This window comes from Struthio camelus, chromosome 13, assembly GCF_040807025.1.
Source record: "Struthio camelus isolate bStrCam1 chromosome 13, bStrCam1.hap1, whole genome shotgun sequence".
Classification (NCBI taxonomy): Eukaryota; Metazoa; Chordata; class Aves; order Struthioniformes; family Struthionidae; genus Struthio; species Struthio camelus.
In genome coordinates this window covers 13,864,910-13,890,946 of record NC_090954.1, presented here as the reverse complement: position 1 = coordinate 13,890,946, position 26,037 = coordinate 13,864,910, and the positions used below count along the sequence as shown (strand labels likewise).

At 43.0% G+C, this 26,037-nt stretch overlaps 1 protein-coding gene across 12 annotated transcripts in view; it reads right to left on the bottom strand.

Annotated features, from left to right (window-relative positions):
• HTR4 (5-hydroxytryptamine receptor 4) overlaps positions 1–26,037 on the bottom strand; it is a 146,086-nt gene that overhangs the window by 30,494 nt on the left and 89,555 nt on the right. Inside the window, exon 8 of one of the 12 annotated variants that reach the window (XM_068959322.1) lies at positions 7,595–9,565. The exons of 10 other annotated variants lie outside the window; for them this stretch is intronic. In XM_068959322.1, coding sequence (XP_068815423.1) covers positions 9,529–9,565 — 37 coding nt within the window. In that variant the 3' untranslated portion in view covers positions 7,595–9,528. Of the gene's footprint in view, positions 1–7,594; positions 9,566–20,934; positions 23,302–26,037 lie in introns of those variants that run through there. One more of the 12 variants, XM_068959318.1, reaches the window with a different exon arrangement.

The following is a 26,037-nucleotide window of genomic DNA, read 5'->3' as shown; positions in this document are numbered from 1 at the left end:
CAAAACTAAAAAGCAAAGGCTCAGATCTCATTTCAAAAGGATTTTCCATTTCTCAGTACATTTGTAACAAAATATTAAATGCTATGGAAAGCATTTCAGATAAAAATTGAACATTTTGAAGCTCCAGAAATGACAAAAAATGTTTTGTTTATGTCAACCAAAACCCCATGATGCTCAGATCGCACATTACCTGCTTCTGCAAAGTAACCATAACATAACCCTTACCCCTAACACTATATATTCTCCTGTGCATGTGAAATTACTCCCTGATGAAATTCTAATTATCTCTCTCCAGTGACACTGAGGCTAAGCCACCCACCTCCTTAATGGCAACAAAAGAAATGGAGCAATTCACATGAAAAAGGGAGGCAGTCACCAAACCAAAGTACCCTTCTTAACTAACTCCATCATCCTAGCTCGTCAAGAGTTTCTCAGTTCATCATAATTCCATGTTTTGGAACAGCTAAATTTACTTCTAAATGAATCATTTGGTTCAGAGACTGCTTGTCAATCTGCTTGTTTTTCTTTGCAGGCCCTAATCAAAGTAGTGGTGACTTTAAACCATGTGATAAATAAGAACTGGCTTTATCAATGTCAAATTGTGAAATACAGCTCTGCACATCTCACAACAAGGCTAGCAGGAGTCTATCCGGTGAAGTAGCCTGCCAAGCCATGGGGTCAGATCCTTGATTGCTATTAGTTAGGTAAAGCAGTAGAAAAGGCAATGGATTGTGCTGATTTACACAAGTGTCTACTGGCTTATGCCATCAGCATTTTGCTTTTTTTTTTTTTTGTCCTTGTTCCCTGTTACTTTCCAAAACTGAGCTCCTTTCTCTTTTGTCCTGTCCTTCAGGGAGATATTTTTCACTTTGACCAAGAGAGTGAAAAATCCTGCCAGGCCAAGCTGGTAATGTTTCATAACTATTTAGCATAGATATAATTGACTAAATAATGAAAAATCAAGACTTTCCTCTCTGACTAGCAGAGCGAGTGAGAGCCAAGTTTAACTTGGTTTCCAGTTGCCCAGTTACTGGAGGGAAGGCAGGAAATCCAGGAGTACCATTTGCTGGGTTTCCCAAAGCAATGCCAGATATTGTCTTGGAGCAAGCTGTTACCTCGTGCCCGCTGTCACTCAGGACTGGAAGAAAGCAGACCAAATTTGTCTGAAAATTGCTGGATACTAGGAATCATGCACAATGTTTTCGGGCAGAGGAAGCCTAGCAGAAGGGAACAGTCATACATAACGACTAAAAGGAGCAAATTTTGCAGTGACAGATCCTGCACCTGATTCAGTGCTTGCATGGACTTCATTGAAGCTATTCCTTATTGGGACCAATATGCAAGAACAGGCAATATGGTCACAACTCTTCTACTTTGCCAATGGAAGCAGGATATGTCCAGCAATTCTGGAGAAATGAAGTAAGATCCTAGTCTTCTGGTGTCATGAAGCAGCCCTAAAGACCCCTATGGAAATTCCCTGCTCACGGGAATCATGAGTGGCAGAGTTATTTTTCTTGCTCTTCTGCCTCTGCTTCCTTGACAGTTTCATCATTAGCAGCTGTGGAGTTGGGCATGACTACCTCCTGGCCATTCTTGGCTACACTAGTGTCCTCAGAGAAAAGGTAGCTGTGGGCATTCAACACAAATCAGAGGATGGGTTATACTGCTCTAGATGTTTTACAAGATCCCTTGGACCCCAATCTGGTCCTCCTTACGAGCTCCAGTTCAGGATCTGCAAACACCTTATGCACCTTGTGCTTGAATAGATCCAGTTTTACAGTTCTCTCAGGCCAAAGAATCCAATCAAGAGCTTTTCTGCAGCTCTCACCTACCTCTTCTAACTCTGAGATTTCCCTAAACAGAGCCCAGTTCCCTGTGGATGAGAGAGAAAGCCAGAGAGATGGAGGGCCTTTGTTCAGAGAGGACAGTTTTCGAGCAAAAGGGTAAAAGCATAAGTACCAGTAAGACAGTAATTAAACATAAAGATCCCTCTGCCAAAAAAATTTCACAGCAATCTTGTATTTTCTTTTTTATTTTCTTTTCAAGGCAGTTGTTTTTGTTAGTTTCTGTAACCTTAGATCCACATCTTTCCCTACAACACATGCGCAGCATGAAACTATTGCAGCCTGTGGAAAGGTGTTATGTTCAAGCATTAATGGATCACAAGATTTGTCAGTCCCTCAATTAGTTTGGATTGTTCCAGGCAGAGTTAATCACTTCACTGTAAAACAGAGATAGCAGCAGATGAAAAGTGGAGATTGTAGATTACCTTTAGCTTTTGCTCACTCTTTTCTGTTGAGCTTTTTGGAAGAACTGCAGTGATGATGGAGTACAATTAAGTGATGGAAATACCAAGCAGTGTTTGTGTAGGGATAATCGCATGTGACCATATGACAGAAAAACAGCGATGTGAAAATTGCCAGAGGGAGGAACACAGACACAAAAATTCACATGAGGTCATCTCACAAGCACCTAACACAAAGAACTGAAGGATGCATGGACGCTTGAGACACCTATGTCTGAAATTTAGACCTTCAAGCTCCCTGCTCAGCCCCTGTCTTAATATATAGTCTTTAAAAAAATCCCTTAGATACCGAAATGCGAAGAACCAACTGCATCCTGACAGGTCAGAAGAGCTACGAGCCTACTTTGTGCATAAACTGCACTAGACTGCTAATCTACGTTCCTAAGTCATTCTTGCCTTCCCAGCACACTCCCGTCAGCTCAGACATGCTGACATTGGCATCACCTCCGTGAGCAGAAAGGGATGGAGGACATCAGCCTACAGGTCCCTTTTCCTGGAGGGATTTGAATTCATTTCTTCCCCATCCCAGTGTGACCCCTCACCTCCAGATGAGTAATGGATCCTGGGTACAGATTCCTGTTCATATTTTCTGCTGGGGTTCTTCCCACCCTTCACAAGTATCCTGCACAAGGCAGGATGACATTTTAACTTCTGTGGCTAGTGCTCCTGCTTAGGAAAAGGAAAGCGATTTGAGTGCCATCTCCTAAGCCAGTGACTGTGTAAATAGTGCAATACCAAGTACTGCATCAGCACCAGGAGATGCTAAGGAGAACCAGGCTGACCAGCCTCCTGCACCTCGTTCACAGCAAAACCTCACAAAGGCGATTTGTGAGCACAGGACGCAGGTGAGAGCATAAGATGGCCTGAGATGCCTTCCTGTGCATATTCCCCAATAGGCATGCAAATCCGTGGGTCCTATATACTGGCTTAGGTGAAAGAGTGCATTTTAAGATTGTAATCCTCAGTGACAGAGCTTATCAGCAATGGAGCTCTCCTTGAACTGAAATGCTGCCTAGTTATGGTGTCCTTCAATACTGCAGAGCAGGGTCTTTTTCATAGCTGAAATGGGGCTACCGGGTGCTTGTATATGGAGTCTGGCGAGGAGAGAGTTAAAGGAGAAAGCTGTACCTGCAGAGCACTGACAAAGATGGGCATCAGGATTGCTAATGAGACTCATTAGCAGCAACTGCCTGACTGCTGAGGGAAGGAAATAAAAGAGCAAGGGTAGGAGAACAGGAGTCCTGAATGCTTGTGTGGAGGTGGTGATTGAAGGAGCTCTTGCAGTGCTTGGTTATCCAGGTTAGTGTTGAACAAGTGATGGAAAAATGTTATAAAAGACAGTTTAAGAGAAGGCCGATAGCTGTGCTTGTCTGGTGTTTTCACTGACAGTTATTAGGAGCAGGAAATTTCTGTGGGATTTGGGGCCCTTATGGCTGAAAAGGCAAGGGCTTGTGCCCGGGCTCTTCAAAATGCTTCCCTTTGGTTTTCCTCTCTTTTAAATGAAAAATCTGTGTAGATGTAAATGGCTGGGGAAGAAGCTGAATGTGGCCTGGCCTCTGGGCTGAAATCAGAGCTGCTAGCTGTGACCTCTGAGAAGAAAAACCAAGGTGTAGCTGGGAGCGATGCCATGCTGATGGTTGCTGCTGAGGGCTGCTCTCTCTTCTCTCACCACCTCCTCCCTTGGTCCTCCCTGTGCAAAGGGCTAGGGGAGACTGCATGAGCAGAGGGATAAGTTCTCAGTGTGGGAATGTAGGTGCTGGGACAGATATATGTATCTGAAATGTAACAGGAATGCAACAACTAAAGGTTAGGGTCTGGAAGCCTCCCTGTTGACTTTGAGTTGTCCTATGATATCTAGCCTTTGTGGAACTGATGTTAATGGCTAGTTTTGCACCTGGAAATGAGCTCATGGTATAGACCAGCTGGACTCCTAAATACCCAAGTTTCTGCTGCTAATTCTTCAAGCTTCAGTGACGGGCAGGGACTAAAAAATACTGGAATTTATTGGGGTTTTTCCTTTTTTTCTTGTAATGTGTTGTCTGAGAAGTCCTCAGCATTAATGTCCTGTTCAGTTAGGGTGCTTCTCTCTGTGCCTGAGCTTCCTGATTCGCATTAGTCTACTTATCTAGTAGCTTATGAAGCTTCCACTAGTTGCTTTCAAAAAGGTGGTTCTGCAGCCCCTCGTTACTGTGGAATTTCTTTTTTTAATGGCTTTTGAAGGGACGATGTCAGTTCTCTGTCAACGATTTCCCTGGGAATTTTGCAATGTAAAATTTGAAAGCAGGCTGCGACCCAATATGGGGAGCAGATTGCAGACCAATCCTAGCTCTGGCTCTGCATATGCTGCAGCCTATCCAGGGAACCCAGTTACAGAAAATTACAGATGGCAGAAACAGAAACTGCATCCTTCGCTTTGAACTCTGCTGTACTGAAGCAACTGTTAAAATCTGCTGTGTGTCTCTTAAATATCTGAGTGTCCTAACAAGGAACAAACAAAGTCACTGAAGGGAATAAGAGAAAGCTACCTGCCACAAATTTATTAGGATCTGTTAGCCTCTGGGTGGGCACTGGGAGGTCCAGTCTCCCCAGGATCTGTGGGCTTTGTCAGCTGGACCTAGAGGGCATGATCTGGAGAGCAGGGTGGAGGGATCAGCAATGCTGAGAGGCCGGAGTGACTGTGGATGCGTGATGCTGTGTAAAGGGCTACGTGCCCTTTCTGTGTGTCTCTTGATAGAAGATGCAAAAGAATGGTCAAGCATTAACTCTTCTGACTTGTCAGGTGGACTTACTTCTTCCTCATCAATGTCATCCCACTTTCAAGATGTGGAGGCTCTTGTAATGAACCATCAGGATGCTCCTGGCCCCAAAATGAGCTCTGCTCCTTTTCCCTATGCCCTTTCCAGAAACACTTCGAGTGGGAAGCAAATTTCACGCTTCCTGTCTTTTTTTGAGCTAACTGGAGCTGTGTGTCTGGAAGTGCCTAGTCCCTGAAGCAGTCCCATGACACTTGTCCCAGAACCCAGCTGAAAAACCTATGTATCAGCTGAGGGACGAGGAAGCCTAGCTGCTATCAGAAGGGATAACTGACTTAAAGGAAGAAAGGCACAGGAATAATTGGAGTCTTCCAACTTCTTTATCTCTATGTGAACCTCCTATGGCTGTATCTAAACTCTAGGAATTATTAAAAGTCTAGTATGCTTTATGCATCACTCAGGCATGATCCAACCAGGGCCGTAGGGAGCTCTTCTGCCCTGAATAGTGTTTGATATATGGTGCTGTGCAACTTCAATATGAAATCCACATCAGCTTTTTACTGTCCTCTACATGTTGTTATATTCTCCTGTGTGCTACCTACCAGTGAGACCCTGAGCTACTGTAATACAGTCCTTAGAGGGAGAACCAAAAAGCGGTGTTCATGCTGCATGCTGCTGTCGACAGCATCCTGCGTCCAGAGACCCACACTCTCAATGTTCTGGGGTAAAACATCTGCCTTGAGCTGAAGCTTCTGCCTCTGCCACCACAAATCATAAGCCATACCTCAAAGGAGGCTTTCAAAATGCATTACAATGAATACTGAAAACACACATGCAGGCACACACAAAGCTACAGTAACAAAAAAGACTTACAGAGCATGTTCATGGTTAGACAGGAACGGGTCTATTGCAGAACAGCAGGAGGAGCTTGGAGATAGAGGAACAGCCACTTTTAGTGCAGAAAGGAGGAAAGACAGATACAGTGAAGAAGTAAGGGGAGAAAGGAAAGAAAACACAAATGTTAATAGGAAAATGTTTTCCAGCTAGCCTGTTATTAAACACCAAGAAAATATGTTTCAATAGTGTCCAAGTTCCAGATGTATCCCCAAACCTCCCACCAAAGGAAGGGAAACATCATTTTCTAATAATGGTGGTAACTGGGTTAGAACTGTATGAGGCATCGAGTAGACCCTTTTTTTTCCCCCATAAACGTCTTGGGAATCCTTCAGCATCTCCTCCTTCCCTTCTACGAGTATCCTTTTGCGTTCTCGTTGATGCATTCTGCGGCAGGAGTGATTTGCTAAGGCCATCTCCCAAAGCTCTCCAGTTTTGCTCTAGGATGGAATTTGGTAGCTATATGCTGCCTCCCTCCTGCTAGTTTCATCATTAACACTAGCCCATTCAGATCCGACAGAGGATCTTTTTTTGAGGAAGCAACCTGTATCTTCTAGAACAGAAGTCTGGGGAATAAGGTTTTATATTTAGGTCCCTTAATTTCCACCCATGACAAATTACATGTCAAGCCCCAAGAAATTTGATTTATGAAGGAAATGTGGACCTGCTATAGGCCTCTGGCTAGTGATCCTAGAGCCTTTTGGCAGTTCTAGTATGTTGGAAATGTCTATCTGTTTAAGTACAGGTGGGGGAGCAGTTGTTGAGGTCCTTGAATCTGTCAGACTGCAGTGCAGGAATATGGCAGTTACTATTTAATTTTTAGTAGTTTTAACTACACCTGGCTACTAGCCAGCACCCAGTACAAAGCTTAAAAATATATTGCTGTTGGCTATGAACAATGTGCTGGTCTTCACCAATCCTCTAAACTTTATCAGGGAATTACCAGTGCCTTGTAATGCACTTAACATCTGAAATTCCCATTTCTAGTCTTGTATTTTTCTCCTGACTAGCTGACAATAAAGTATAAACAGTGAAGAACAACTTCCTACATAAACAGTAATAGTTCTGATGCAGAGAATTTGAGGGATTTTTAGGCCTTTCTATAGACTGCAGTTTCCTTGCGTTTCATTCATTTATTTGTTTTCCGTTGGCAAGATTTTTGGAGACTTATAGACAGACCTTGGTCCTCGTTATAGATTTTAATGCTACTGTTTCATCTAGGCTGGCCTCCTGCACAGCACAGGCAGTAAGAACTTCCTACATGTTTGTGCCTGTTTCATCCTTAGGGGGGCAAAAAAAAAAATCTAATCTTTAATTTTAAGATATAAGTAATAGAATTGCCATGCAGCAATTGATAGTTTTCTCTAGTGACTAATGGTCATCACTGTTAGAAATTTGTGCCTTATTTTCAGTGAAAATGTTCTAGTTTCAGCTTTCAGTCAGTGTCCTCTTTTCTCTGTGTTTATACTGAAGATTGTCTTTGACTTCTGGAAGCTATGATTAAAGATCAGCTTCCCCTTTAGACACTAAAGAGAACATCCTTGAATTTCTCACTGTAAGGTAGGCTTTCGAATCTTTCAATTACTTTAGGTGCTTTGTTTTCTCTGAATTTTCTAATTTTTCCACATTCCTGGTCTGGATACTCCAGAACTGACTACAGCATATCCTGTGACCACACTATGTCAAACAAAGAGGTCACTTTATTTCTGCTTAATATTGCTTTTGTTTCTCCATCCATGGACAGGACTGAACTTGCTGCCTCTCTGACCCACAGGTGCATTGAGCTGTCAGATTTGCGTTCACCTGCCTGTCCTCCCTTACACAGCCTAACCTCTTCAGACCTTTCTCTTCCTGTCATAGACTCACTTTACGAATAACTCATGAGGACCACAGAAGTGGACTGTGGTCCTCCAACGGCAGCCCAAATGGAAAGCTTTGGGGAATTAAGAGGAGCAGTGAGCTGAAATCTAGCGGCAGCGGGGTGAACACTACCTACTGCAAGGCTTTCTGGCCCAAGGTGACTCACCCCAAGGTGAGTATCTCCATCCGTATATTCAGGTTGTTATAGGGACATTTCCGAGAACAACAGATTTCTGAGAATCAGGATAGGTGAAAAACTTAAGGAAAGATGTCTAAATCAGATGAAATTTATGTCATGAGTCTGTGATTTAGAGCTATCTCTTTAATATAAAAATCTTACGTTTGATATTTCTGAGATATCCCCAAGGCGAGCATCTGTCCAGCCCCCTCACCATTGCTTCCAGTTGTATGCATTTTTATTTAAAAACTTGCACAGAATTTGAAAATCCCTGAGGATCTGATTGCCTCCAAAAAGTTAAGCACCTAGGAATGTACTGCAGGCCAATGGGAAAATTAAGCCTGTGTGTTTTGTCTGAGGAGCTCTGAAATATTTGCTTATAAAACCGTGTGCATGTGCCCACTGACTTCAAATGCAACACACAAGGTAGAACAGCTCTAGAAAAGCACAATAGCGTGTACTGCTCAACCATTAATTAACCTGACAATAACAAGCCAGTAAGCATGCACAATTTTACAGACAAATCTTCCAAGGCAAATCAGTGTGAACGCATGCATAGGGGAAAGAGCTTTTTAAGGAAATTAGTTTAGCCTACAGCTTGTTTTAAAGACTCTTTAAAGGCTTATTTAAAAATTTATTAAGAGCAAAGATTCTTTCCAAAACAGATGAAGATATGTGTAATTGAAGTGCATAATTTCTGTAAGTTCTTTGGGTCATATTTCATGGAACCCTCTCTTCTACCCTGTAGAGAGCATCTTCCCTCCCACGTGATCTCACGAGTGAAACAGGGCTGTGCATAAAGCAGAGCTCCAGGCACACCAAGGTACAACGGAAGGTGCATCGAGGGGTTGGGGAGGGGATGTGACATTCCTGCTTGCGTGGAGCTCAACAAACGTGCTGACAGCACCATGCCATTGCCATATGCTGTGTTTTGGATGGTATGAAACTGAGCTCTTTGAAGATCTCTCAGTAATGCTTCTTAGTGTTGTTCGTAATTGCTTTCTTGCCTGCAAAGTAGTTGATTTGTGAGGTTCTCATCTCAAATACCGTTTTCATTGCTAATAAACACTAACTGCACTGCTATAAAACTTGTCACAAGTAATGAATCTCATTGAATGAATTATATATAAATATAAGCTGTTACTGTTATTGTGTGCTATCAAGCAGCTTATAGATCAGTCAATGGTAAAATTATCGTAAATAACCTTAATATTACCAGTCTTTTTTGTACAAACACTCAAGTTTGCCTGTTTGTCTACGTTCCATTTCTGGTAACAACACTGCATCCTTGCATTCCTTCCAAAAGCTATATATGATGCTTCCCTTCAATTCCTCTTTCAAAACCCAGTGTATTATTTTGGTTTGCCCATAAACAGCTGTTATGTGTCTTTCCAAAAGTGATTTCATTTCAGTAGTGAAAAGGACCACCTGTCTATAATGTGTCTATCAGACGCTTGGGATCCTTACGAGGCTCAGGAAATTTCTGCAGTTTCTTTGCATTCTGAGGGAGGTGAGCACTTCAGAGCAGTCTAACAATCCTATGAACATGCTGCATTATGATGTGTGGCATCATACCTAGGCAAAGAGCAAAAATGGAGGAAAAATAAGGTGGGATGTAAGAGGATGTAAACCAGTTTTCTCTCTTTCATGTGTGGCTGTACATGAAGATAAGTTAAATTCAGTTTAACAGTTACATAGCTGTGTTAGATGATTTGGAAAGTGGAATTGGAAAGTGGTAACCCTGGAGAAGGTTATTCATTCTCAGTGGTGTTTCTCAAGCTATTTTGTCTCACTTTATTCCTTCCTCCAAGAGAGCGCTCTGTTTGCTTCCACTCCTCTCCTGACTGTAAATGTTTTAGTGTTGCAGATTGCTTCTTCTAGCTTCCTTTCAGCCCTGAACATCTCTTGTGCCCGCCTGCAAGGCGTCTGGGAAATAGTCTGTGTGAACATGCAGCCTAATGCCTTTGCAAAGGCCATGCCAGCGCTAACATCTGGCTGCTGCTGCAGGCCATGCGAGCTCCAGCCTGCGTTCAGGCACAGGCAAGCTGATGCCCAGGCCAGGGACCAGTGGACCACCATTTACAGCACGGAAGCCCCACAGGATTGAATGAAGTCACAGATCAAACGGCTTCAGAAAGGATCAAGAGCTGACCTGAAAGAGTATCTTTTGAACTGGAACTGACCGAGTTGAAGACCTTGAAAGCCAACACAATCAGCTGTGCTTGAACTCACAGGAGAGAGAGTAGCACTTGCAGGAGATTCAGCTACCTGCATGAGCCTCCAAGTGGAGTCATTGTAGCCAGGCTGCATTCAATATCATTATTTAAGGGAGCTGCTATGGAGAATAATGGCTTATCTGAACACTTGGGTTCACAGCATAAGTAAGCTAATGCTGTTTGACGTTCTTCCTAGGTCTTTAATAACACTTTGTAGGTAAAGCCAAATGCTCTTTAGTACCATGTGCTTTTTTACTTACAGAAGTGCTGCACCCTATTTGATAGGTCTATGGGATAACACAAATCAACAGACTAATTAACAACCCTTCTGCTAAAGTCTGCAAGAACATCTCTTCAAAGACTGCTCTTTGGTTCTTTAGTTGACACTAAACTAATTGATTGTCTGACACAATCAACAGCCTTTCTTAAATAATTCAATTGACTCTGAAACTTCTGCCCCAGTCACTTCCCAGAAAGCTTTAACAAAGCAAGATGGTTATTTTGCCTTTTATAAGGCTTCAGAAAAAAGGATGAATGCAGGATGGACCAAAACAATGTTCTTCCTTTCTAGCACACAACTATTCAAGCAAACCAAATACAGTTCATTTGTATCCTAAGGATACAGTTGCTCTGTTGTGCAAAATTGCATTTGACTGGTGGCACTTGACACTTCATTTACTCTGGAGCTAAAGGCTCCACAGTAGGAGTCCCTGCTTCTGCTATATGTGGAAGCAGAGACAGCTTTACTGAGTTTCTGGTTTTTCAGCACCAAAGCTACCCTGTCTTCCTCCCCTGATGAGAGAAAAGGAGGAAAAATGTCAGTCTTGGCCTATCATCTAGTTACCTCCTCACTCTACTAACAGGACAAACTATTAGGAAGAAGGGAAAACTTAGAGCTGTCCTGTCTCTCAAAAATTTCTACAGTGAAAGTATTAGATTCAAGCAATTTCAGCCTCCTCTGCATCTGACAACACCTACTCCAGTTCTCCTCCAGGGTCAGAATGTGTCTGCATCTGAGAGTTAATTTATGAATGCTTTCAGCAGGAAATGCTGAACATCATTTTGCTCCAAGCATGTCCCATCTGTAGAAATATCTGGTCATAAAAAGGAAGGTTATTTACATGCTATCATTTCCCCCCTGTGAAAGATCATTCTGAAGAAAAAAAGTTCCTCTACAGAGACTAGCAAGTGTGTCCCACTATTGATTTATCATTTGTTATTGAAAAAAGGAATACCAGCAGATACCACGTGAGCTTCCAGAAGACATTATTTCCTTTAATCCAAACAAATCAGCCTGCCCTTGTCTGAAACCTCATTGCCAGTGGTCTGGAGTCCTGCAGCAGACTCATGCCAGGGCATGATTATGACCTCTTAGTGTTGCTCGGGAAAGCTTTGTGCTTTCTGCGGTGGAGGTCAGCACTCCCAGTTACCCTTCACACACTTAGATCTACTATGCTGTTTCTGCTCATTTGCTGCCTCTGGCCAGTAAAATGTTAAATTCATATGAGATTGCTGAAATTACTAGGAAAGTTCACTGTAGCTGCACAAAGGCTATGCCCCATGTTGCCTTTTTCCAGCATCTTACAGTGCAATGAATTATACTTGATGTCAAGTGTGCTAGCAGTGTTTTCTGTGCTTAATTTATCTCTTAAGGGGATCATAGGTTACGGTTTAGAAATAGAATTTATAGGTTTAATTCAAATATGAATTCCTAACATAGAGGGAGTTTAACTTGTTTTGTACTAATCACTTATGTAGACTTTGAATACTAGATGCAAAGTACATAAACATCAAGAGAGAATATTTGGTAAACCAATTAACTACGTGTAACAGGAGGAATTAAAAGGATTTTTAAAGAAGAAAAATAACTTTTAAAACAATGAACGCTATTAGAAATCATAAAACTGTCTTCTGTGGAGGGCAAGAAATCTGCTTGGTCTGCTTAAATTTGAGAATAGGTGTCACAGTTGTGAGTTGAATGATTTTTTTGATCGAGTTGGAGCTGGGTTAGATAATTCTGTCATTGCCTCTCCATACTCACACCAGTGGTCAAACATGATTTACCCTTGACTTATGTAGGGTGTGCGGAGGGCTCGGCTCACAATCTGAGGAGCTCTCTCCCAGTCTGTAGAGCTGCAGTTGTCTCAGGGAGGGTGCCCTGAGCAGCAGGGCAGCACGCTGGGTGGTGGGTCAGTGTGACATGCCCACTGTGTGGGTGCACTTTGAAGGCAGCTCAATTCTCTGCTTTGCACCACTGTAACCCCTGCAGCACAGGGAAGCCTCTAGCACAGCACAAGTGGCAAGGGGAGAATTTCTCCTTTCTCTAATGGAGAGGCAGCATCAAAGTCCTCTTTGTGTTGCTCACTGTAGCATCCTTTTGAGTGACTTCCACACTGAAGCTGCAAAGAGCTGCAGTGAGGTGAACAGTAAAATCACAGAATTTCTTATAGAAGGTGAACTCAGAGATTTAAAAATGTTAGATCACATTTCACCTTGGATCACGAAAAACCAGAGCTTATGATGTTGTGGTAGCTTTCACTTGAGAAAACTCTTCATCCAGCTTGTTTGCCAGCCTGGTCCATTACTGTATTTATCACAACAAAGAGAACCACTGTGAACAGATGGGTTTACTGAAAAGGCTTTGTCTCTTCATCTTGAACAAATATTCACTTACACATCGCACTGAGGGATTGTCTCTACGATAGCTGGAGCCAGCACATCGCTGGAAGAAGAAAACAATGACCTGCATCCTCATGCACCTAACATGGAAAACTTCCAGGATCTCTAGGAAGTCCTTTGAAGCTGATACTCGGCTTTGCTCGTTTCACTTTGGATTTTCTCTCTCTCACGTGCTTCTATCTGAAAATAATGAAAACTAGAATGCTTGCCCAAAGGCTCTTCATCCTTTCCCTCTGGCTGGAGGGAGGAGCTGTGGTAAAGCCTTTCTGAAGATCAACAAACAGGAGAATCAAAGAGGAAAATCCAGCCAGACCATAAGGTGATTCAGTTTCAGATTTGGACAGAATCTCAGGACTCTGACATGGTTCAGAGCCATTAATGTACCTTAAGTCACAGCATTCCCCAGCCATGAGTTGCTAATTTTGTGTGTTAAGATATCATTACTCCTCTGATTGCAACACCTGCAAAATATGAAGGCTCCTAGTGAAATCAGTCTTCAAATTACAAGATTTCAGAAGGCCTGAAGTTGAAACTATATCCACGTTTATCCCTGCAATGTTAGAACAAAGCTTGAGGTGTTCAAGAACTTGTACATCTCGACGGCGATGATGACATTTTGTCATCGGTCAGAGAAAGGCAAGACGTGTGGTTTAATGAGTTCTTAAAGCAAGAAAAATGTCATTTAATCAGGATTAAATGAAAACAAACATTCAGAGGGTGAATCGCTGTTTGTAGCAAACTGGTTAGAAAAATCACCTATTGGTAGGGCCCTGATCAAGGAAGGCATCATATATGCCAGACTATAAATCACATTCATAAAGGTGCCAATCATAAAGCACAACACAGCAACAAGAATAAAGATGAGTTCCAAAACTGCCTCCTGAATGTGCTTACCTAAATTTAAAAAATGCTATTTTCTGTGATGGATGATATTAATGCTGAGGTAGCCTGCAATAGACAAAGAATAGAAAACGTAATGGAGGAGTAAAGACTGGAAATCATCAGCTAATTTAATAATAGACTTACTGAGCCGTGTAATGGCTGATCTAGTATTTGCAAGACCTTATGCACTCCCAAAGGTCTACATAAAGAAATACTGCATCTTTACCAGTGGCAAAAACAAGACAAAACCACATCTGCATCTATTCACAATTCAGGTCATCTGTTCAAGATGCAAATACATACTGAGTAGCAGGTGTTAGCAGCAACTATAATCTTTGTTATGCCTAACAAACAGAACAAAAAACCTGAAAACGACCAGTGTACTGTTTTAAAATTTGCAGTTAAAGATGGAAAGAGGCTTACAGCTTGCTAAGAACCGAAAACACAGGTTGATGAGCACTGCAGATAGGTTCACAGCAGGTTAAACTGATGCCTATATCTGAATTCAATGAAGCATGTGAACCAGACAAGCTGGCACTAACACCTGCCCAACAATACATCCAGTCAAAAATACAGGCAACAGGCAAGGATCCAAAAGGTGACAAAATGACAAAAGGCACTCAAATTGCAGCAGATGTGCTGAAAGTCCTTGACACCTTCCTGAAGATACCAAAGAGCTGTCCAAAATGTCTTGTGAAAAACGGGCCTCTTCTCCCTGCCAGACGCCCTGAAGGCCTTTGTAGCAATTTTAACTGCAGCAACCAGAAAGCTTTTCCACAGTTTGAGTTTACAAAGAATGAAAGAGGCAGCGCATGATCTAAACAAGATCATTCTGGACTGAGATCTCTGGCCCAGAGATCTGATATGCACGTTAAGACCCGTCACAGAAGATTTCATGGAGTGGCAGAACCCTATTAACCTCACTTTCGTTGACTTTCCAAAGGCATTTGGTAGTCTGCATGGACAAGTGCTTTAGACTGTTTTTCAGCCATGTGCAAATCCACCTAAAGCTGTCGATATCTCAGAGGGTAAGTAGATCTACACAGTGTGCCGCAACAAGGATAACAGACAGAGGTTCAGGGTACACCCTACCTTACCTCTGCTGCTCTTCACCAGTGTCATAGTCTGCAAAATAATGTGTCTAGACATTTAAACAGGGGCAGGTGACCTAGGAGACCGACACTTTGCTGGAGATGATGTGCTATAAAATACTTCCTATTCCTGGCACTGCTCTCCACCAAAATTTACAAACTGAGGCCAACAGTCTGAAAAAATGAGAAAACCCAGTGGGGCTCACAATCAACTATATTAAAATAAACCTCCTCAAAACCAAGGCGTCAAGCAACAGCACCAAAAAGAGATGGCACAATATGCTGAGAAAGCAGCAGGTAGACCCATGCTAATCCATGCTTTGGGCAACAGTCACTGATGATGTGAGATGTTTCTACCTTGTGTGCCAACCCCAGCACAGGAAGGCCATAGGGTAATGTCACATACAATAACCACAGAAGGATACCAGATTTTACCTTAAAGGCAAATAGCATACAATGCTACCATATGCCCAAGATAAGGCTTTTCTGTTTCTACTAAAACAACAACAGCGGCAAGAAAAACTTGCGGGACTTTTAAGAAAAACAAAATAACAAGTTCTGTTTCGTATTAGCTGATGGAGACAAAGTCATGAGAAAATAGGAAAGCATTGTACAGGGTATGATTAAGGAGCTCGTGATATTATGGGATTGAGAAGAAAGAGGAAAGAAAGTATGATGTAGGAGAACTCATACCAGAAGAAGTTGGGGAAAGTGTAGACCTGTTTCCAGGAAGAAGTCTGGGTGATGGTGGGGGATTGACCAGATTGATGCATTTCCCTGATATAAATATAAAAATATGGAATTCTTGAACATAATGGAACTTTCACTGTATTAGCCGGTTGGTTGGTTGGTTAGTTCTTTTACTCTCTGTAATTGCTTTCATTTCATTACCTCTGTAAACACGTGGCTCATAACGCTCGCCATGTTATAAGGTGCCAGCCCTCTGATTGCTATTCACTGTGGCTACATTTTTCTTATTCTAGGAAGGAAAGCCTGAGGAATGGCTTGTGAAATATTCCCAGTGTACCTTCTTATGGCATCTAGTTAAATTAAAAGCTTTTCAAAAATCGCCATTGTTGTCCAAGAGGCACTTGGAAAGCTTCTCCTATAGCAGTCAGGAAGGAAAAGGATTATTTTAAAAAAATGAAAAGAAAAAAGAAGTTGACCTAAAATTAAAATGCACTTAAATGACTAGCCCTGACTTTTAGAGATAAGGAAGTGCGCTCCCACAATATTATGTAACAATATAACAACAATTACAGAGCTCTTTGCAAATACTGATATGCATTGTCTAAAATCACTTTGATGAAATGTAGAAGTCTCTGGAGAGAAGGGAAACAGGGGTTCAAAAGCATGCAGCAAAGCTGTGCAAAGGTCTGGGCTGAAAGATAGCAAAAACTCTTGTACACAGTTGAAACAGAAGGGGAGTAGGTAGATGGTAAGTCATTATCCAAAATAGAATTTATTCAGGTACCAAAAATAGTTTAAAACCCTGATTTGGCCTCTGAAATGAATGGAGAGAGTCCCAAAGGATTTTGAATCAGATTCAAAATGTGAATATGTATTATGCATGTATTTACATAAATGTAATTGTTTAAGTGATATGGTTTCAAAAGCTCTGGGCCTTGCCATGTAACGGGAGAAGACGTTAAGCTGCATTGCAGCAGGGAGAACATTGTTCGGTCTGGCAGTACACCCACCTAGTGCCCCTCTGTGTCAGTGATACACAGTTTCTGTTAGAAGTGAGGAATGGACTGCTAGTTAGAGGTCAAAGGCAGAAAACCTGCACACATCTTTTTCCTCTTACCGCACCACTCCCAGCCCCAGGTATTCAGACTGTTATAAAAGCTGTGTTTCTAATACAGGACTCATTGCTGCTGAGAAGCCCAGATAAATATCATTACATGAGAGAGAATTCATTTTTCAACAGAAACTTTCCACTTCAAGTGGATAAACCTGAGTAAATATCTAGCATCATAATGTTGATACAGGAAGCAGGGCTGGGATTAAATTAGATAGTCCAATAACAGTACTTGGTATAGATAAGGACTCAAGTGAAATCAGATTAGAGCTTTTCCCAACAGATAATGTCCTGCTTTTTCATCAAAGCCTCCAAACCAATTAAAATTGCCATTCAAATAGCTTTGTGCAGAACAGAATCTGCTTGCCTTTACTGTCAGGAGACCTAGAAGCATGAAAAAGTAAATGTGTGGAAATCTAGCCCATCTCTGCTGTAGAGCAAGTCCCGTCAGACAGATGAGTTTCCTATTTTTGTCATGCATTCCCTTGCTGTTTCCTCACACCGTATTTTGCAGCAGGAGAGAGGAAAGGAGGCTTCCAGGAAAGCTACAGCCTGTGGCCTCCTCCTCAGGCTAATGAATGAAGGAGGGATGCACAGTGAATGCTGAGCTTTGCATCCACACAGGCTGGACAGGAGGAAAGCGGATGGGAAAACTGGAGTGGCTGCCAAGGATTCATCTGGAGGGACGTATTTAGGAAGCCTGTGAGAGAGCACTGTCAGGGCTTTCTAGGGCTCCACGTGGAAATCGCATTTCTATTCCAGGCCAGCAGTTCCAAAATGCTGGGGGCATGTTGTTCATTATGCAAGCTGGCTGCGCAAAGCGGAGAGAAATAAGAAAGTCATGCATGTCAAAGACCAGAGAGGTTCAATTGGAAAAGACAACAATTAACCTAAGTTACTTAAAGTTTCCATTTGAATCAGAGAGACAGTGAAGTGAAACTCAAAATAATTGCACACAGAATAAATGCTGAACTGCAGCAGGACTAGTCATTCCTGTTACTTCTTCCCTTCTATTAGCTTTTCTTCTGCGTTTCATAAAGGCACCGCATCCTTCCAGCACTGTCTTCCAACAGCGGTGGAGAGGTTATTGCCAGCTGATTCTCGGCAAACGTCTGTAAACCAAATTACTTTTCATTTTTCATAAGCCATGGATGGATCAATTGATGCCTTGCAGAGAGTAACTGGGCTGAGCCAGAGGTCTGGTTATGTATTTTTGGCAGCTAATATACCTGTTTTATATAGAAAGACTAAGTACAGGACTCAGGAAGTGAGGCAGCTTCAGGAGTTACTGGCCTGAACCCAGTTCTCCCAAATGGCACACGCAGCACAATGCAGCACCATCCCCCTTGCCTCCTGCAGAGAGGGCTTTCCAAGAAACCTACAAATAATAAGACACATACAGCAAATGGGGAGCTACTGAATTAGGAGCTGGGTATTCTCTAGGGAATGTAAATCAGGGCAATAAACAGCAAAGGTAAACCTCAGATCAGAAGGAAAGCCTTGATATGGTGGATCCTGCCCCACCAGAATACATCAATTGTCTTATTACCCAAAGCACAAGTCATGCAATTAAAAATAGATGAGAATGAGCTGATATTTCAATTGCTTCCAAGCTCAAGGTGCCCTTCAATACCTTGGCTTCCTTACCAGAAGCAAAGTGGTGCAAAGTGGAAGTTCTGATCGTGAATCTTACATTAGGCCAAATAACAAAAAGGAGTTTATCTTAGCTCTAATCTCCTTTTCCAATATACAGACATACTGAAAGAGATTACCTTACTAAAACTGAAGGAAACTCTGATATTTTAAAACCCTAATCCCTTCTCTCCTCTGTAGGAAATAAGATAAATATCTTGATTTCTTTCAGTACAATTACAAGAAGCTTTCCTTTTATCTGGAGTTCTTCGTTTCCTCTGGTGAAGCAGTTTGTGTGCTGCGTACCAGCTTTCAGCAGTGTCCTGACTCATCATTGGCAATAGAAGTATACTGTGGCCGAAGAAAAGTACCCATCTCCTCAGACACAGGGCAGATGCTGGCATCAGCTTACCTGAGTGCTGGTGTCTCACTAAGAGCTGGTATATACTGGTATATACACTCTGCTTGGCCTAAGGTTTCAGGGGGCTTGGTTAGGATATGGGATTGGTGTCTAGTCAGTGAGGGCCAGGGAGTGGAAGAGGTGTGTGCACACAGGCCACCATGATGCCACCAGCGTTTCATTGTCTCAGAAAGCTGGTGTGATGTACAGGAGGGAAGGGAAGCCAAGGTCATCCCGCACCCTTCCCCTAGACTTGCTCCAATCTGTGTTAACTTTTTGCAGAAGAATTCGAAGTTAAAAAGAAAACAAATCTAAGAACTGTTAGCTTTTAAATTTAACATAGATCACCAGGAAAGAAAAAAATAGGGAAAGGGTGGGAGGGGGGACCTAATCCAAGATGACAAAGCCGACAGAAAAGAAATTAGTGTCTCGATTTCCTACCCTGGGGATAACCCAGCTTCAGTAAAGAGCCTATTACACTTACAAATAAAAAGAAAGGATTTGGCAATAACTTTAGAAAACACCCACAATAAAAAATAAGACTTCCCCCGCACAGAAGGAACACTATATCCTCTAATGCTAGTGTTTTTCTTTCTTCAGTAATTGCAGACATGCTTCGCCTTCCCCCACACCAAGTTAGTAGGAAAGCAGGGACAACTTCTTGGACACTGAGCACAGCCTAGAGAGATTCTCTACTACCGTTTCTAGCCACCAGCTTCTCTCCTCCCCCCTGCAATTTTTCTGGCTTCAACTAATGGTGCAAAATCATGCTCCGTATTTTCCAGATTGTACTGGCGCTTCCCTTCCTTTTTTGCAGCTCTTGTCCTTGGTGATTCTTTTTCTGATGTTTGGTTTTCAAATGACATGGGAAGCTGTTCGAACTAATGATGTGTGTGGTGCAGCTTCCCCAGTGTGGTGTTTATACACCATGAGAGCCCAAGGGCAGTTCAGAGCGAAAGCGGCCCAGCAGCTCTTTCAGCAGCTTTTGCTCCGTCCCCCTCGGGCTGACGTTTCACGATGACAGAAGCAGCCTGTGAGATGTGCCTGGTGTCACTGTTAAGCAACAGGGGCCAAAACCTCCACCGGTGCAGGCTCCCGTTTACAGGCAGCTGCAAGTGTGCGTGTATGCCACCCTCCCAGATTGTTTTTTCTGTTACAAGTTGGCATTTTTCTTAATCTTTTCCACTAACTGAAGCAATTAGACTGGATATAGCAGTGGGCTTGGCTCTCCGTTCTTTCTTCCCTATCCTCTTTTAACTCTCCTGGTTTAACAGTGAGAAGAAAGCTGCTAAAGTTGCTCAGAAGGCTGGTGGTACAGGCCTCAGCGATGACAAAGTTTGTGAAAGGAGAGAGCAGGGTGTGCGGCAAGGAGAAGCAGCAGGAAGCCTCGTGGAAAAGGAAGAGGGCCCTCCCTGCGGCATTCAACAGCCCTTTCATGGGTGTGGGCTGCTGTGCCGCCTGCGTGTCCATGCACGCTTTCCTGCACAGTATGTGTGCTCCGACCATTGCAAGTATTTTTGTCCACAGTGGTTTTAGCCTCTGTGAGGAGTACATCAACCACCTGGAAAAACTTTAAATGTCATAAGCTATCACGACACATGCATATGCATATGCTAGTGCATACATATATTTGTAGAAGTTAAGACAAACAGAAATGCATGCAACTTTCTTCAGATGCAGAGGAAGGAAGGACAAGGCAGTTGCGCAGATGATGATTTCTCATCTTTAGCTTGGAGGTCCTTTGGTGCTGCACAGACCAACATATGGCCAACTCCGCTGCCGTGTGTGCAGCTCTCTTATCTTTGTGGTGATAACTTTTGCTGTTGTTGCACATTCCCAGTTCCCAGACCCCCAGGCTTCCCTGTTCATGAGTTTTGCATAACAGATTGTACAACCTCACCCTGTACTTCATGATTCAGCCCATGTCTCCTGCAACTGGGACTATAGTGGGACTTTGTGGGGTCCTGAGGCAGTTTCCTGCCTTCACAGTCACACCATATAACCCCTTCTGTAACAACTTCACCAACCTTTATCTCTGGTAGAATTCAGATTTTCCCCATCTTTACTCTTACTAAGAGATTGTTTCAAAACATCACTGCCATGATGGTTGGAAACTTTCTTCTATTTCCATGCCTAAATTTATTCCTGGACTGTTTATAACCATTTGTTCTTGTGACAGTGTAATCCTTTAGCTTAAATCACTTTTCTCCCTTTCCAGTCTTTACCTCTTCGATGTATTCATAGAAGGCAACCTGATCCCTTCTTGGGCTCCATTTTGCTAGACTAAACAAGCCACCCTCATTCAGTCTCTGGTACCAAAGCTAGGCAGTGTCATTGCTGTCAACAGAGGGAAATGATACTTGAGCTGAAACTATCAGATTGTAAAATACATCTTGAGCTCATCTTTTGCAGGATGCATTTTTGGCCATGCCTGATGCTGTGCTTGCAGACTCGTGATGGGGAAAGCATACTAGACCAGTAATAAGGGCTGCCTGATGTCACCCAGTGATGTCGACAAAACTTATCCATGTACCTGCAGCTGATGAAAAACAACGCTACTATGACTTAAAGTCCATCAACAGACTTGTCTATTAAATGAAGTTTTCCTTAGCTTCTCTTTTCAGTTGTGCCTCTTGCTAGCCACTGGAACGTCCCTAAGGACAGAGCATAGAAGTTTGAATTCAAGCCTTCATCTTTCATCTCTGGGCAGCTGAAGATCAGAACATTTAGCATATTTGTCCAAGCAAAGTTGTGCATATACCGAAATATCTCATTTTCATGTATTTTTTTAAAGACGCAATGATGCTCTTCCTTCCCAGCCTGGCTGGTTGCTGTTGCACGTTGGAGCTAAATTCCAAGTTCTCCCTAGGTGTCCACACACCATCCTATTTCAAGCATCACAACTATCAGAGCAGAAATGTCACAGCTCTCTGCTCAGACAGGCTGTAGACATCATATTCTGCTCTCCAGAAATAACTTTCTTCTGGTTTACATGATTAGTTGTTTCTGCGAGTGTGTGTATGAGAGAGAAAGAGAGAAAACAGAGGGGAGACAAACATTTGGTGTTAGGTAGCACTGGATGACCTGGCTTCAGACATATCTCTGCTGTTATTTAAATGGTTTCTGTGGATTTCCAGTGGGGTGGGCTGAGAAGCCGTCCTGCTCGCGCCAAGACCGTCCCCCTGAGCCCGCTGCCGTGTACCTTTCTCCAAGTACCTCCATCGGCGCCAGGGACTACCTGTGTTTCTCACGCATGAATACAATAGTGAAAGCAAGACGCAAAGCACAAGTCCCCAGTCCAAGGCTAAACGTGCCCTCGCCAATGAACAACCCATGCTTGGGAGACGGCCAGGGACGGCTCTGGGGTGAGAAAGCCGAGGGGACGCAGCAATATGAAGCTAAAAGCAGACCCAAATCCCCCTCCAGCCCAGATTCCCCTGCCAGTCCCACATTGCAAATCCTGCCTGGAGTGAGCCAGCGACTGCGGGGCTCGGCTGTGCGGAGCCGAGTAGCGGGTGCATGGGCAGTGAGTGCACAGGATGCCCCCAAGGGACCCCCACCGCTAGGCACAGCCAGCACAATAAAGGATCGCTGCTCAGACTGCATTGGCCATTTCACTGGGTGTGCACACTGGGAATGGCTTCCTGTGCAGGCATGGCCGGAAGCAGCTATGCAAAGGACTGAACTACATGTAAGGTGCCCTTCTGAGGTCTGTATCACGGGGCAGGACCATCTCCCAGTGCACTCCTGTCAGGGGAAGGATCACCAGTAAGCGCACTGCTCCTCTTTGCTCTGTGGCAGCTGTGACCTTCTCTTCCCAACAGCCAGGATGGATTTATTTTTATTCCAACAAAGCTGTAAGCCATGAAACTGCTACACTTCTAAAAACTAAAGACCTCAGATGCTACATCGTCTGTTCAACCAGTAGCAAGAAAGCAGCAGAGCTTGCTGGAGTTCAGGAGATTTACGGACGCAATTACTTATATTCTCTATTGGGACCTATAGGACTCCACAGCAGTGTGGCGGTGCTGGGTATTGACTGCGCACAATGATTTACACAGTTCTCCCAGCATTTTACGTACCTTCAGTGTGCTGACAGAAGTGTGGTTGATTGGGTAATTTATTTATTTTCCTATTTATGAAGCTAATGAACATCCAGCCCCCCCAAGCTGCATGCTTTTTTTTCCTTTGTTTCTCTTGGCTCTTATAAAAGGAAAACTGGGATGTGTTTTACTTTGGAGAAATAAAACTGGCATCAACCCTCCCTGAGAAGGCCTCTCCGTGATGGAAAATGAGTAAATAAACCACTCACTATAGCCTTCCCAGAAGAGACTGATAGACTGTGCTACGCTGAACAGCGCACTTCAGAGAGGAAACAGGGAATCTACCAAAGTGACCTCCTTGACCCAAATGTTCCAGAGTTTGTCTACTCTGATCGTTGCTCAATTATATTTCACCCAAAGTCATCTTCTTCATTATGGCAAATTTTCAGAACTTGTTTTATCCAAGAATTCAAGCAATGCTGATCTAGGTTCCAATCCACTTGTGCAGCAAGAGAGTTTAATGATTCATAAAAGTCGTGAGTTTGTTGTTTTGTGTTGAATAAATATCTGTGCAAGACAAAAGATATGCAAGCAATATGTTTAAAGGGGAAGACAGCATTTTTCAGATGATTATGCCATTTTGCTTTCAGTCTCATGGCTCATAGCGCTCCTGAAAACATGCTACAGTCACCCAGAAACCCATATCTATTGCTGTGAGTTATTGTACTCAATTTTCCCATACATTAGTTGAGTGCTTATTGTAAATTCTCCTATCCACTCATTATTCAGAATGACTCCCAAGTCCTTTCAGTGAATAATATTCCAAACTATAGGTTATTAGAACGATGAATTGCAAATATTTATAATGAATTACACAATTTGTGCTGCAACCAGAGAAGCAAACCTTTGTATATGACACGTGAGTTGCAATCTCAGCCACTGAAAAATGAAAAGGGCATGAATTTCCGATTGCAGCCACACCTGCAGACTTCAATTCACTGTTTGCATGTGTCCTGCCTGAATTTTGCAATTGATGATACACTCCAGCATTGAAATAGGGGAATATCCTGGGGGAAAAAAACCTACACTTGCAGAATGCAAATTCCAGAAACAAGAAAATCAAAATTCTTTTTCAAAGCTAAATGACTATTTAATTCCAATATCCTTCCCCACTGTACACATAGATCCAGTTCGAACTAAATCTGGTCTCATGGCTGTTCATGACATCTTCAAGACATGCTTTGCGCCACGTCTCACCCAGCCCAGGCAATGGCTGTCTCTCACACCAGCTGATGGAGAGATCAAGAACAAAATGGATGTTTGAAAACTCTCACCCCACCTTCTCGTTCATGATTTAGGCAGAGAGTGGGGTGGTTGCCAGGCGATTAGGAAAGCTCATATCTCCCTTGTACGATGGTTAAACATCTGAGCTACTGTGCAGGCTGCTCCCTCACCCCATTGGCATTGTGGCTGCATCTGGCCTCAGGTATGTTGTCAAAATGTCTCTCCCTGCCTGGGTCATCCAGAGGACCACAGTCTTCACAGATCACTTGAAAAATAAATTAAAGAAAGACTGAGAACTGTCTCCCCACCGGTCTCTCAGCCTGTGTGTGGTGAGGGAGTCTGCCTCTTCTCACTGCCGTGTTTTATCGCACTCCCTTCCTCTTCTTTTTTTCCCATTCTTAGTATAAATGTGAAAAATCCCCAAATGGGAATGTCAGAACATTTTGACACTACAGTTATCAGAAGAGAAAAAGAATAAATTACTTTTTTCCCTGGAAGACAGTCTTACAAGTCAGACACATGCTAGACCAAAAGCCTGAATTTCATCTTCAGTAATGACAAACATATTCTTTGCATTTGCAAATGCACCAGTGACTTGATTGTAAGCAAAAAATAGAGCAGTTCTGATGGTTAGAGCTGGAGGAAAGTTCAGATCTTCTCAAGACTGGAAATAGACTTGCATTAGAAAGCCCAGTCCTACTGTCTGAAACACTCCTATTCCCTTTGAAGCTAAATAAGTCATAACAGTTTCATACAAACTTGCAGTTCTCTGCGGTTTTTGGAGGAGGAACTCTGCCCTAGATTCAGCACAAGGTGCTGAATTCTGTTCTTCTCTTCCTTCTGGTTCTATTCTTCTCTTTACTGCTCACCCTGCCAAATACAAAAAGCAGCCATGATGCCCCCCCCCTTGCACAAAATCCTCATTTGCAGAAGTTCTTGGAAGAAGAAAGAAGTTCCAGGAAGAAACAACTCTCCAGCTGGAAAAGAAGTGTGTGGACCAGGCCCAGCCCCTGAGCAGCTTCTCAGTTGACTTACTGGGAAGTCAACCCATACAGGAAGATTTCAGTGTTTCAGTACACTGGGCACAAACCCTTGTACTTCCAAGCTAGTAAAGAAAATATACATTATAACGTGAGAGAATCTGCCTCACTGACTTTCTGTCCCATCCTTGCTGAGTTCAACCTGCTTTGTGCTTAAGAAAGAAGCACTGAAGAAATAAAAATTCTTTAGGTGACATTAACTGTCCAAAGACTACAGTTAGTCAGTTTTCCTTTAAACTCCAAACCTTTAGCAACATCAGTGCATAATTTGCACCAGGGAAATATATCATGCTTCTCTCATCAAATACACAACTGAATGCAAAAAGAAAATAATTGCAGATGATGCAAATGATGTCCAGAGCTGCATTCCTTAGCAGCTCCTCTCTGGCAACCAGAGAGGAGGAGAAGCCTGCAATGGGAAATGAATGCCTAATTTTTGTTCTACAGAACTGGAGTGATATGAAAAGGTAGGAGATTTGATTTGACTTTGTAATATGTTGAAGAGAGGCAACCCACTCTCATGCATAAGGGAACTCAAAAGCTAGAAGTGGACAAGAGGTCCTGCACAGGTTCAGTTCTTATGGGGCCTCTTATAATGTTTGTCACATCTAAATTGACAGGCTTACAGGGACACAGGGGAACGGAACAGACAGTCCTCAGACTTGCTACTTATTTCTGTGGAGGACTCATATGTGGGAGCAGAGTGGAACAAGTGGAAGAGAGGAACCGGAAATGAGAAAAGCCTGATCTCAGCTACATGACAGGATCCACCCTTTAGTGTAGCCCACTGGAGCCTCCTCAGCTGGCCGGGGCAGCTGAGATCGTGGCCACGTCTAGCTCTGGGGGAGAGACAACTCTTTGCATTTGATTTGGCCACAGGGAGACCAATATGTTTAAAAAGAGTTTCAAACTGAAGAGTTTGTCTGCTGCCAGGATGCTCAGAAGATAATCAAGGAGACCACCGGCAGCTGAGGTATGC